The sequence below is a fragment of the Urocampus carinirostris genome, chromosome 1 (assembly GCF_059441175.1).
Source record: "Urocampus carinirostris isolate Australia breed hairy pipefish chromosome 1, RoL_Ucar_1.0, whole genome shotgun sequence".
Lineage (NCBI taxonomy): Eukaryota > Metazoa > Chordata > Actinopteri > Syngnathiformes > Syngnathidae > Urocampus > Urocampus carinirostris.
In genome coordinates, this window is record NC_142349.1 from 45,138,950 (window position 1) to 45,153,167 (window position 14,218).

A 14,218-nucleotide genomic window follows, 5' to 3' on the forward strand; every position below is an offset into this window, starting at 1 on the left:
TATTATGTTTTGTCCTACAGTTGTTTTTATTTATATTTTTATATTTCAGTGTTTCCTCATCTGGGAGGCTCACACTGGTAGGGTGTAGTGCAATGGCTAAAATCCTGAGGCCATCTGCTGCCATCAGTGTGGTAAACCCTCCCTCAGGTCCTTTTCCTCACATCGTTAGTGTGTGCCTTGTCATAAACATCTTTCATTTCTATTGCTGTTTTTTTGTTTTTATTGCATTTTAACCATTGGGCCTGTCTGTATTACGTGTTTCGGGTTGTTGGACGGGGATAAAGGATGGGATTTTACTGTCTCATTGTACACTGCCTGTTTTTATACAGCACTTTTCAGGCAATTTAAGTGCTTTACATATAAATTACATTTTTTGAATTACAAATTTCGCACTATTGTTATAACCTAGGCCAGTATTCAAGTACCACGTTGTGAATATTTGTTTCTGCCTTTTTTCCTGATCCATTTTTTTCCTCTTTGAAAGCTTTATTGCATGTTTACCCTTGAAATCCATGTCCAATCTTGCTGCATACAATATTTCACAACTTTGATATCAATATTGAATTCAATAATATGTAAAATAAATTATTCCTCAACTAAAAGAGCTAAAAATGCATGTTTATATGAGTATATATTTGTTCTTGTTTTTGTTTAGTTTTTATAATGAATGAACGTTTTTCTACCACCAGAAGGCGCTAAATAATATACACTGTCCCTTTAAAGATATGCAACTGTGTTTTGCAGATGGAAGATTATTTCCCTAGTTTTTAGTATTTTTGTAAAGTTCCTTGTGCTACATTAAAGGGCAATCTGTAGCATTATGTTGCACGTGCCTGTGTTGAATTGTTGCGATAAACGTACGTGACCTGATTGCGTTATCTTTTCTTTTTTTTTTTATCTCGCCGCCACATGATGACCCACGAATATGTCCACTTTTACCTTATCAGCTAAAAAAAACAGGACAAGGTTACTAACAAACACAAAAAATGCAACACGACATGACACGGGACATGCATATGCAATATACAACTTGGTTTTAAAATAATGATTATGCTTTTTTAGGTTGACATTGCAACCGTGTGATGTGCGTGTGTGTGTGCGTAAGTCTGTGTGAGCCTATGTATGCGATGTTTGCCTGCTACAGGTGCAGCGGCAGATGCAGGTCACACAAGATAAGAAGTTTGCTTTTAGTAGCTGTTTGCATTTTGGACGAATAGGACACAGTAAAGCCCGATCGCACGTGCAAAGAACACGCCCGCTCCAAGGACGGTCAACATCCTATTTGGACAGGTTCACTCTTTTGCTGTCAGTACAAAATAAAGTAAGGGATCGTTAGAGCTGGAGTCTACCGCTGCTGACATGGCGTAAAATAATAGGTGGCATTCTGTTCAAATGTGTTTGAAGAAAGTACCCAGTGATAGCACATTTGTTTTTTTAATGCACACAATTAAAAACACACACAGCGAAATGGGCCACAACACCTATCTTTAATATATGTAATATACAGATAAATTAACTAGCTGCTGAACTTTTTTCAGAAAGAACGTGTATACCAGTGGTGGGCCAGAGGGCTTTCAAGGCCTTCTCTTCTGGCCTGAAAAATATCAGAATCATCCATCCATCAGTGCAGCTTATCCTCACAAGAGTCGCGGGGGGGCTGGAGCCCATCCCGTCTTCGGGCAGTGAACTGGTTGCCAACCAGTCACAGGTAACATGGAAACAGACAACCACTTACACGCTCATTCACACCTAGGCACAATTTAATGGTCAATTAACCTGACATGCATGTTTTTGGAAAGTGGGAGAAAAACAGACTCCCAGAAGAAAACCAATGCAAGCGTGGAGAGAACATGCAAAATAAGCTTGGGTAGGCTGCAGTAGATAGTATCTGAATCATGTGTTGTGAAGGATTTTTTGTCAATCAGTACTTGTTAAATAATTCCAAATTGTCTGTCAGCTTCCTCTCATTGCTTCTCTCCTGGTTGTACTGCTTTCAGATGTGTGCTTTTATATCCAAGCATTTAATCAATCACGTTTCAGCCATTAGTTGTTGCTAGGCTCAGAAATCTACCCAGATGCCCTCACAAAAGCCTGAAGGCCATTTTCCATAACATTGGTCTTAAAAAAAATTTTGGTTTAGCCGATCAGATTCGGAATGCTGTCTGAGAGCCCTCTCGAGGGCATTGAGAAATGTCAGCAGTTTCACCAACTATGATTAGTTAGGGGGCGGTAATACACCAAAGCAATCACGCCATCAGCTTTTAAACTTGAAGAGACCTAGCTGTGCAAAGAAATATATTGTCTTAATTTAATAACAAAAGGTCAGACAACTCTGAAACGACAAAGGGGGAAAGGTTTTGTCTGCCACTTTCAGCCTAGAGGTAAGATCATAAGCCCGAGCCCGACAGGATCCGAATTTCAGGCCGAGTCGGTACTACGGGGTCAGGTCCAACTCATTCCAAAAAAAAAGCTTTACGTATTGCACGTCTGCGTGGCTCAGGGCCTATCATATCTGATTTATGTCAGTGAGCAATCCCCTACCCAAAAAAACAGCCTGGAGAGTGATAGGCCCCGCCATGCTATACTTGCCCAAGACACACCAAAGGAAGTGGTGCCCCTACAATCCTAGCATGAACCGTGAACCATGAACATCTTTTTGCACTGAAAGGAGAAGCCCTCCAGATTCATTGTACTATTGTATATTGACAATAAAGCTAACCACTCAGCCACTGTGTTGCCAAACTTAAAACAAACATTCAATTAATGAAAAATAAAATGAACATTTAATTGATAGAATCAGCCTTTAAAAAAAAGACTTTTGAAAATATTTTAATTTAAATGTTATCTTAATTTAATTTTACATGCTGTATCACTTTAATTGAATTGAAAAAAATGTTTTCAACCAGCAAGACACTGTGGGTGTTCAGCACCCCTAAAGCTCTCAACCTCAAGTCGCCCATCGTTTGAAACCATTTAACCATTAACCAATTGCAGCGTGTTTGATTAGGTGGTGTCTTGGACATATACAGCCTGGAGGCGCCCATCCCTCTCCAGGCTAACATATGTTTCCACCCGGTCTCGAACCAGAGACCTTCTGCGCTCAAGTGAATAAGTTGCAGAATTTACTTTTAAGCAATTGATTTTGAATTTGAACATTACAGCACGGAGAATTTACACCGGGAATACCTTGTAGAAATCACTTCTGAGTTTACAATATTGACTTTTGCAAAATGACAGCTTGGTCTATCTCAGTTCGTTCGTCTCCCGTTTTATCCGTTGAGAATTTGACAGTTTACTGTCTCATCTCATCTCATTAGCCGTACCGCTTATCCTCATTAGGGTCGCGGGGGGCTGGAGCCCATCCCAGCCATCTCCGGGCAGTGGGCAGGGGACACCCTGAACTGGTTGCCAGCCAATCGCAGGGCACACACGGACAGACAACTCATTCGCTCATTCACACCTATGGACAATTTGGACCGACCAATTCACCTGAAATGCATGTTTTTGGAACGTGGGAGGAAACCGGAGTGCCCGGAGGAAACCCACGCAAGCACGGGGAGAACATACAAACTCCGCACAGGAAGTCTGGAGCTGGATTTGAACCCACGACATGAACTGTGCCGCACAAGCGCTAACCACTGCGCCGCCGTGCTGCCCACAGTTTACTGTATTTCACCGTAATAAGCTTTATGATAGAACACATAACAGTTTTCAATAGATGTGATATTCTCAAGATTACTGTTTGGAATCGATGTTAGATCGCAATAACACACCTCGTTGACGCGTACATTAATTGGTATGAAAAGGCGAAGTTGCTTTAGTAATGTTTGCGCGAAGAGGGACATTTCATGCCGGGCGAACAATTCTCAGCACAACGCCGGCAGGTGGCAGTGCGCTTTAAACACGTCTCTTTGTCAAATCAAAATGAAAACCAAGAAGCGCAAACCGGAAGTAAATGAAGACGACCCCTATACACTAACAAGCGAACTGTATTTGGAAGATTTAACTGCGTCCGTACGTACTGCGTAACTTCTCGTGTATTTTCAAGTGGATACTTATGAGATAACGTTCCTTGTTGCTGCTGCTTTGGTTTTTATTCAAATTCGTATTGTTATTATGTATTTATCATTTGTTTATTTCTCCTTGCATAATCAGTGTTTTAAAAGACATTTAACCATATTCATCCTTTTATTTGTGAATCCCGTTTTTTCCTTTGTGAAGTAATAAACATAATCATTCAATCAACATTATTTATTACAAACACTCAAGAAAACGATGCCTATAGCATTGTTTGAATGCAATTTAGGATTTTAACATGCGTGTATACTGAATTATTTCAAAACCAAAACCCCCAAAAAGGAACAAGCATGGAATTATGATTGTTTAGTATATGGTCGGTTTTGGAATTCCAACTTAAAGGACAGCAACGCTTTTAATATTCATTGTTTACACTCTGACATTATTTGGAGAATTGTGATTCTGAACGAACTTAAAACGTTTCCATTTGTGTTATTCAGACAATTCTTAATCTCAACGACCTCTTTAATAATTCAGGACGCCTAAGAAAATGATCAATCAATCTGAAAATTGTCACACTTATAGACGTTTTTAAAATATGAATGAATTCATCATTTTGTATTTCAACTTTAAGGAATGTCAGCAGACACCAAGATCGCTGAGCTTCTCACTGAGCTTCATCAGCTCATCAAACACACACAGGTCAGGTTTTGTGCTGACATTGTGTTCGCTTTTGTGTCAGTAAGTCTTATAATAAAATATTTTCATGTGTTCTTTAGGAGGAGCGTTCACGCAGTGAACATAATCTCCTCAACATCCACAAAACCCATGAGAGAATGCAGACAGAAAACAAAAGTTAGTGGGTGTGTCTTTTCTGATCATGCTTTCAATTTATGATTGACATGAACGTATGCTTGTCTCTACCACAGCTTCTCCGTACTACCGCACAAAGCTAAGAGGTCTTTACAACACGGCCAAGGCCGACGCCGAGGCAGAGTGTGGGTCAGTTAACTACTATTTTCATGGCAACCATTGATTTATTTTAAGTGTTTTCAGAATCATACATGACTAATATGTCATACTTCCCTACAGTTACAATGGAAACTGTTGAACATGAATATAAAGTAACAAGTGACAGTGTTGTCATGCACGGTACATACCAGAGTAAACCATGGTTGTTACAGATTGTTAGACTATTGACTATGAGTAAATTGTCATCTCACAAATGTGAAGTGTGCTGTGAAGTGTTGCAATAGTAACAGACTACTAGAGCATTGTCATGATAACAGCTGTTATTGTGGAAACTGTTCTATAAAGGACTACATGAAAACCAAACATTGTTACATGAATACATTTGTTTATCATGTGTTGTCATGTAAGTTCTTGCCATGGTAACTGTTTGTCATACATTCAGGATTCTACGCCGCGCTCTAGACAAAATTGCAGAGATCAAGTCTTTATTGGAGGAGAGAAGAATCGGTTCGTATCTAACTATGTCTCGGCGGTTGGTCACATCTGCCGCATCTCCCTATGCTTACAACACCTCTCGTCTGATGCAGCCGCCAAGATGGCCGGAGTTTATAGTGACAGTGACCCACCCAGGAAGACCATGCGGCGTGGTGTCCTCATGACACTCCTGCAGCAGTCAGCTATGACGCTGCCGCTCTGGATTGGCAAACCCGGCGAAAGGTACCACCAAGCCTTCTGTTTAGCTGACATGCTTATTTGCGTCGTGGTGGGAAGTGATCGGCAACCACCGAGCCGCACACAAAAAGGAAAAAAAAACAACCTGCAATTTTTTTTTGCTTATACTGTGTTTATTCTTGTATAAACGCATTCTCCTACAATGCAAAAAATACTTAAAGTTTGTGTGTGTGTTATACCAAAGTTTTACAGTAGTATATCATCCATCCATCCATTATCTTCACCGCTTATCCTCAGTAGGGTCACGGGGGTGCTGGAGCCCATCCCAGCTATCTTCGGGCAGTGGGCAGGGGACACCCTGAATTGGTTGCCAGCCAGTCGCAGGGCACACAGAGACAGACAACTCACTTGCTCATTCACACCTAGGGACAATTTGGACCGGACAATTCACCTGACATGCATGTTTTTGGAATGTGGGAGGAAACCGGAACCTGGATCCTGGCTGTGTGAGCGCTGAATGGGCCACTTGGATTGGAGATCCCACTAGATTTTACACAACTTTTTCTCACGGTGCCACGTTGTACAACGTTGTAACGGAGCATTATTGGAAAGAGTTCAGCCAGAACAATGTACAACATAGTAACGTGAGTAAAAATAGTGTATCTATCTAATATCTTTTCCTACGTCATCTAGTTCCCTACTGGTCAAGTGAGAACACAGTGGATTTGGTATTATTATTACCATTATTGTGTTTTCTATCATTGTTATAGCTATTATTACTCATGGTATAATTGGACCGGGCTGTGAGAATATAGTGAGACATTAAACCGGTCCACTGTATCGAAAATATTGCCGACCACTCGAAAAAGGGACACAATTATTGCGATGGGAAAAAAGACCATCCTTGCCTGTATTCTACAGGGCTGTTCCATAATAAACAACATTTTCACAAAAATCAATATACCAGAACTTTGTGTTATAATGGAATATTCAGTACATATGTTCTTTATTATTGTTCTGGAAAATGATTTTATGTGTTTGCCCTTGCAGCCCGCCCCCTCTGTGTGGGGCGACGCCCGCCAGCGGTGACTACGTGGCCAAGCAGGGTGACAAGGTGGCTGCCAGGGTCAAGGCAGTGGACGGAGATGAGCAGTGGATTCTGGCAGAGGTTGTTAGCTACAGCCACGCTGCCAACAAGTAAGTGCTTTGCTTTGCTGCTGCTTTTCTGTTATCCAGTAGGACTAACAGCATGCCAAGTTTTTACCAAAAATGCAATGTCACTTGGATGGCTCATTTAAACAATCAGGGTCGGGGACAAACAAGCTTGGGGCCACACATACTAGCCAGTACTATTAGGGGGGGGCACATGCAACATCCAAACAGATGTGTGACTAAATAAAATATGAATATGTGCTTCATTCTGTTTTAGTAGTAAAAGATCCACTCTATTGATTATACAGTTGTACGTCTTCATACGAACTTGATTCGTTCCAGAATCGTGCTTGTAGCTCAAATCGTCCAGATGTAAAATAATTAAAAACTAATTAGTCCCTTCCCATATTCCCAAAAGCTTCCCAGTGAACCCTAAATAGCTATAAAACACATTGTCCTGAATACCAAAAAAACATTCAAATACTAGTTTAATATCACAAAAATACAATAATTTGATCATTTCAAATTGTGTCCAGGGAAAAAAAAAATCTTGTTCTGCCCATTTCTGCCATAATTCTGCTCATTTTGGTCATTGGTAACAGAGGACAGAGGACTGCTTATATTGTCGCTGTATTCTACATATTCTGTCATGTTGTGAGTAAATAGTTGCCAAGTTTTGTTTGTACGGTTCATTGTTGCTTAATGAAGGGGAATTGCAACCATTATTACAGGAAGCTATTGGCTAAGGTTTACAGGTATGGGATGAGGGGACTGATGATGATATGTAAACACTTAATTACTCAGTTACACTTACTTACTCACTTAAGTTACCTAAACTTTAAATTAACGTACACACTACACACCCCATTTAATATTTTATTGTTGTTGCCTGCTGTTGTTTGCGTGTGCAACCTGAAACCAGCTGAACCTGGCAGTGAGCGGTCATGAGCGTTGAGTGGATGTTAGTGGTAGCCTCGGGGACTGCTCGTAACTTGGATTGTTCTTTGCATAGCGAGCAAGATTTCTGTTGCAAATAAAAACTCGTATATCGAAATTCTCGTGTTAAAAGGTACTTGGACAACTGAGGTACAACTGTATTCAGTATATCCTTTGTGTTTACCTGTAAATTAAAAAAATGATCACATTTAATCACATTCAAAGGTGTGTTATTGTTCCGCTTGACACGATTACCTCTTTCAGGTACGAGGTGGACGACATTGACGAAGAAGGCAAAGAGTGAGTATGGCACAACAGGAGGTTTTGTCTTCAGTCAACGCCACGGCAAGCTGATGTTGCATCTTGTTTGTGCACGTACCAGGCGCCACACTCTGAGCAGACGTCGCATCATACCGCTACCGCAATGGAAGGCCAACCCTGAGACGGACCCGGAGGCGCTCTTCAGCAAAGACCAGCTGGTGCTCGCCCTCTACCCGCAGACCACCTGCTTCTACCGTGCCCTCATACACGCCCCACCACACAGGGTCAGTGGCACACTCAACGATGGCAAAGATAAATTTGAGAACCACTTCAAAGTTTGTTTCACAAAATGTAAAATGACTGGGTTCACTTTGGGAGTTGGAACTGGGTTCACCATTCAAAAAAAGTAAATCATAATTCTAACTTACAGTAGGAAAATAATTATTTAGTCAGTACCCAATTATGCTAGTTCTCCAAAAAAAATAGAAACGCCTGTATTTGTCAAAGTAGGTAAACTTCAACCATGGAGACAGAATGTGAAGGGGAAAAAAAACTTATTGTTGGTGTCTAAAGAATTTGTTTCCAAATTAGAGTGGAAATAAGTCACCTATAAACAAGCAAGATTTGTGGCTTCTAAAGAGGCTCCACTTGTCATCCGTATAAAAGGCACTTTTTGTTCATTATCCGTATAAAAGACACTTGTCCACAACCTCAGTCAGTCACACTTCAAACTCCACTATGCCCAAGACCAAAGAGCTGTCGAAGGACACCAGAAACAAAATTGTAGACCTGCACCAGGCTGGAAAGACTGAATATGTAATAGGTAAAACACTTGGTGTGAAGATATCAACTGTAGGAACAATTATTAGAAAATGAAAGACATACACGACCACTAATAATCGATCTGGGGCTCCATTCAAGATCTCATTCCGTGGCGTCAGAATGATAAAAAGAACGGGGAGCAAAAAGCCCAGAACCACACAGTGGGACCTAGTGAATGACCTACAGAAAGCTGTGACCACAGTAATAAATTCTATTATCACTAATACAATGCGCCGCCAGGGACTCAAATACTGCACTGCCAGACGTCCCTCTGCTGAAGACAGAACACGTCTAGGCCTGTCTGCGATCCACTGGAGAGCATTTTGGATTAAGAGAATGTGTTATGGTCAGAAGAACCCAAAATACAACTTTTTTTAATAGAAACACTGGTTATTGTGTTTGGAGGAGAATGTTATACTCAATTGCATCCAAAACACTCCATTTAAACAGTTTTATCCTGAAAAGAACGTTCCCATTCTGTCTCCCATGGTTGAGGTTTACCCATGTTGACAATTAAAGGCAACTGATATTTTCAAGTGCGAGAACTTGCACAATTAGAGGTTGACGAAATACTTATTTGCGCCACTGTATGTTACCTTTTCTGATTAAGAAGGAAGAAAAATGTCTAGAGATTTCTTTCCCACATCCTCTTTATGTATGTTTAATTTTGGCACAGCCCCAGGATGACTACTCTGTGCTGTTCGAAGACACGTCGTACGCCGACGGCTACTCGCCCCCTCTAAATGTTGCTCAGCGCTACGTGGTCGCCTGCAAGGAAAACAAGAAGAAATAAAATACAAGATGCAAACACAAGATGCTAATGCCTCAGCACATTCCTCAGATCTAAAACTGCACCCTGTGGCTACTAAAGGAACTAGATCATACTTAAAGAAGTGCTTTATTTGTTTTGCATGTTTTTTTTCATTCTGTGTGTACGTTTTCATGAGAAGTACTGTATTAAGACTGTAAATAAAACTTGTATGAAAATGTTTTTACACTTAAAAGGATACAGTCTGATTATTTATTCATTTCCATGTACTTGGAGTATCACACTGCTCAAAGCATTACACTAACCCCAGATTATTGTGAGAGAGCGTTCATGTGTTGTCAATATATATATACTGTATATATAAATATATAAATATATATATATGTATATATATATATATATATATATATATATATATATATATAAAATGTTTTTATCCAGCCAGGTGAAAATCAAACCAGAAACAAAGTAACTTCTAATGAGTGTTGCTGCTCCCTTTTGTAGGAATTAAATACTTGATGCAAGCTTGTCTGTTAAAACAGTTAGTGAACATGCATTACAAGCTTATCTAGCATTGAATGATGTTGGTGTTAAGATTTTGCCTACTCTTAGATTCTATCTTAGTTGAGTTGAGCTGTGAATAACAACTTCCTTGACCCCCTTAATCGATGCGTGTGTTTGGTTGGTATTGAATGCTACAGGAAGATAGCTGCGTTTAATCTACATCAGATGTGTCAAATTTAGGTCCTTGAGATTGCATGGCGATAAAGGATTAAACCTGGATGTGTTTGTGATTTCCGCTGAATTAAGCCTCAAGTCGGTTGCATGAAAGCAGGTTAAATCTAGTTCGTCTCAGTTACTATAGTGATTTATTCTCTACAGCTAGTCTGCTCCGGACCAGGCAAACAACCAGGCTAAGGTTATCCACGGAAATACATCTGACACTTCTATCAATTGTGTGAAAAACTAAATAGCATTTCCATTGTGTTTCTTGGTTCGTTGCATTATTAAATTGATCCTGCATTAAAATTTTACATATAAGCTATATTGTCATTACATCAGAGTATGTAAACTGTTTCATTGCAACAGTCATTTTCATGTGGTAAATTTGTTGTTGTCTGGCCATCAGAAGTTGGATGAATATTATTGCTGTTTCAAAATTCTAAAAAGTTAGAAGTGGTATCAATGAAGTATTTGATGATTTTAATATAGTAAATATATTTAAGTCCAACTCCTATTTGTCTGTTTTCTGGTCAAAATGACTTGTCATTTTTGGAGGATGTTCTCAACGAGGAAGTCCTAAACCTTGAAAGACATGAGAGAGTCAGGGCAGACCCATCGGCCTTTGAAGATGACTATCTCATTGAGAGGTATATATTCTTAAGTCGATGGACTGAGATATTTATTGAGGCTGTTGGGGCAAAAATACAGCACCAGACAGCACCACCAGGGATCTCCTTCATGACTGGTTTCCCTTTATTCAAGTCGAGGGCCAGTTCCACCGCTGGGGCCGTAGCATGGCTTGGTGGGTCACTGCTTGTGCCAGTTGTGTGTGTCTTTCTTCCACTGCCCAAAATCCTGCATTCCATGTCAGGCATCTTATGTGATGACCTCATTTGTGCACTGTCTTCTAAACTTAAAGCCCTAGTGTGTAATACTTGACCAATAGATGGCACTGTATTGTCTATTGACTTTTGATTTTGAATAAAAATAAACATCATTATGATAGTTCATGGGTGGTGCAGTGGTTAGCGTGTATGTGGTAGTTTTTAGGTCATGAGATCGAACCTTCCTGAGTGGAGTTTGCATGTTCTGCCTGTGCTTGTGTGGGTTCCCAAAAACATGCATGTCAGGTTAGTCGAAGTTTTTTGCGGTGATACTTACACATTGAACCGCAATTGTATGCAAGGTTGTCTCACTTTCCCTAATTAGTGCTTTTGTACGTTTTATTCTTTTAATATATTCTTCTTCATAATACCCCATAAGGAGCTGTTGTTCAGCGGCTGTAAAAAACGACACACGACTATTTTCCGATCCCTGATTCATACCCGTCAACCTGCACGTTTTTGCCGTACGAAGTACGTTTATTATGCATTTTAAGACGTGTACAACGTACAAGAAAATCTGTACGGAAAAACGCAAATTTGTCAATGATGGGTACCATCCGGTATACACCAACTATCACTAAATGGTAAATCAATCAAGTCAAACGAGTTTGAGTTGTGTAGTGAAAGGAAGTCCGTCTCTTTTTAGAGAACCGGCTTTTTTGGCTCAACTCATTAAAGAGATCCGGCTCTCAAACGGCTAACTTGCTTTGATAATAATAATAATAATAATGCATTTTATTTAAAAGCGCCTTTCAGGCCACCCAAGGACACTGTACAGACAATGAAAAAATACAATTTAAAAAGTTGTAAGCGAAGTAATAAATAAAAACAAGACATAAAATCATAAAAACATAGGAAATGGAGAAGCTATGTGTTGTAGGCATTCCTGAACAGGTGTGTTTTTAGACGGGACTTAAAAGTGGAGAGAGGTGTGCAGTTTTGGAGGTCCGGAGGTAGATTGTTCCAAAGCTTTGGAGCAGCGCGACTGAAGGCTCTGGCTCCCATGGTGCTCAGGTGGGCAGGGGGCACTGACAGTCGGAGGGAGGACGAGGATCTGAGGGAGCGAGTGGGGACGTGCACCTGGAGAAGGTCGGACAGGTAAGGAGGAGCCAGGTTGTGAATGGCCATATATGTATATAGGATCAGTTTGTAGCTGATGCGATGCTGAACAGGAAGCCAGTGTAGCTGTTGGAGAACGGGGGTGATGTGCTGCTGGGAAGATGTTTTTGTGATGACGCGAGCAGAGGCGTTTTGAACCAGCTGAATTTTATGGAGGGACTTTTGAGGAAGGCCGAAAAGAAGAGCATTTCAGTAGTCAAGGCGGGATGTGACAAGACTGTGGACGAGAATAGCAGTGGTGCGGAGGGTGAGGGAAGGGCGGAGTCTGGTAATATTGCGGAGGTGAAAATAAGCAGTGCAGGTGATGGTGTTGATATGTGAGTGGAAGGTAAGCATGCTATCCAGGATGACACCCAGACTCTTGACCTGGGGGGAGGGGGACACTAAGGAGCTGTCGATGTTGAGAGAGAAATTGTTTACTTTGGATAAAGTGGATTTGGTGCCAAGAAGGAGGAATTCTGTTTTACTAGCATTTAATTTAAGAAAGTTTGTTGTGAACCATGTTTTGAGTTCGGAAAGGCAAGAGGTGAGGGAGGGAGGTGGGAGTATGGAGTTTGGTTTGCAGGAGAGGTAGAGTTGGGTGTCATCAGCAAAGCAGTGAAAGTGGATATTAAATTTGCGGAGGATATGACCAAGAGGCAAGAGGTAGAGGATGAAGAGAAGAGGACCTAAGACAGATCCCTGGGGTACACCTGTGGTGACTAGGGAGGGCTTTGAGGTGAAGGATTTCAGCTGGACAAACTGCGGCCAGTGAGGTAGGAGTGGAACCAACTGAGGGGAGTATGGGTGAGACCAATGGAGGAGAGTCTATTGAGGAGGATAGGGTGAGAGATTGTGTCGATGGATGAGGATGGAGACTAAACCGGAGTCAGATGCTATGAGGAGATCATTTACAATACGGATTAGGGCAGTCTCTGTGCTGTGGCGGGGTGGAAACCAGACTGAAAAGGCTCATAGAGAGAGTGAAGGGACAGGTGCAAGTGGAGTTGAGCATTAACAGTTTTTTCAAGGATTTTCGAAATAAATGGAAGGTTGGAGATGGGGCGGAGGTTGTCAAAGTTGTTGGGGTCAGCACCATGTTTTTTCAGTGTAGGGGTAACAGCAGCGGTTTTGAAAAGTGATGGGACAGTACTAGAAGAGAGTGAGGAGTGGATAATGGCAGATATGAGAGGAAGCAGGGAAGGGAGGCAGGATTTAACAAGGGATGAAGGGAGGGGATCGAGCTGGCAAGTGGTGGGCTTGGATTTGAGTATGAGGTTGGATAATTCAGCAGTCGTGGGTGGAGCAAAACTGGAGAAGAAGTGACAAGGAGAAGGAAATTCAGATGGGGAGGGAGCAGACAGGTTTTGATGGAGTTGGTGATGAATCTTAAGGATTTTGTGATTGAAGTACTCCATTATGGAGTTGCAGGTTGTTGTGGAGTCCAGGTGGAGAGAATTTGGTGGCTGGAGGATTTTGCTCATGACAGAGAAGAGAGTTCTTGAATTTCCTTCGTTGGAAAGGATGAGGCCGGAGTAGTAGCTGGATTTGGTTTGTGCAATTTGGTCCATGTATTTAGCAGTATGGGTAATATACATGTCCTTATGGATGGTGAGGCCGGTTTTCTTATAGAGTCGCTCGAGTTGGCGGTTCTTTGATTTCATTGACCTAAGAACGGGTGTAAACCAGGGGGCAGATGTGGAGAATGAGGCAGTCCTGGTCTTCAGGGGGGCAAAAGAATTTAGAATATTTGTGAGGCAGGCATTGTAGTGAGCGGTGAGGTCATCCGGGCTTGAGAGAGCGTCTGGGGGCAGGAAACGGTCAATAATGGAGCAGAGGGTGTCAATGTTGATATTTTTGGTATTACGAAAAGAAATGAGACGGGAGGTTTTGACAGTAGAGAGACAGAGTA

General features: G+C 41.3%; 1 protein-coding gene across 1 annotated transcript; it reads left to right on the top strand.

Annotated features, from left to right (window-relative positions):
- Nucleotides 1-3,934: 3,934 nt before the first annotated feature.
- sgf29 (SAGA complex associated factor 29) lies at nucleotides 3,935-9,810 on the top strand. Its single transcript, XM_088355587.1, has 10 exons — nucleotides 3,935-4,014; nucleotides 4,652-4,719; nucleotides 4,797-4,872; nucleotides 4,947-5,019; nucleotides 5,432-5,496; nucleotides 5,577-5,706; nucleotides 6,712-6,858; nucleotides 8,014-8,049; nucleotides 8,132-8,294; nucleotides 9,509-9,810. Exons 2-10 carry the CDS (start codon nucleotides 4,654-4,656, stop codon nucleotides 9,623-9,625), a joined length of 873 nt encoding a protein of 290 aa, XP_088211713.1. The 5' UTR covers nucleotides 3,935-4,014; nucleotides 4,652-4,653; the 3' UTR covers nucleotides 9,626-9,810.
- The last annotated feature ends 4,408 nt before the right edge of the window (nucleotides 9,811-14,218 follow it).

Excerpts from the sequence above, each read along its gene's own strand:
- sgf29 (XM_088355587.1), top strand. The coding sequence starts at position 4,654 with ATGTCAGCAGACACCAAGATCGCTGAGCTTCTCACTGAGCTTCATCAG. Across the intron at positions 5,707-6,711 it reads ATTGGCAAACCCGGCGAAAG|CCCGCCCCCTCTGTGTGGGG; the intron begins GTACCACCAAGC and ends TTGCCCTTGCAG. Across the intron at positions 8,050-8,131 it reads ATTGACGAAGAAGGCAAAGA|GCGCCACACTCTGAGCAGAC; the intron begins GTGAGTATGGCA and ends TGCACGTACCAG.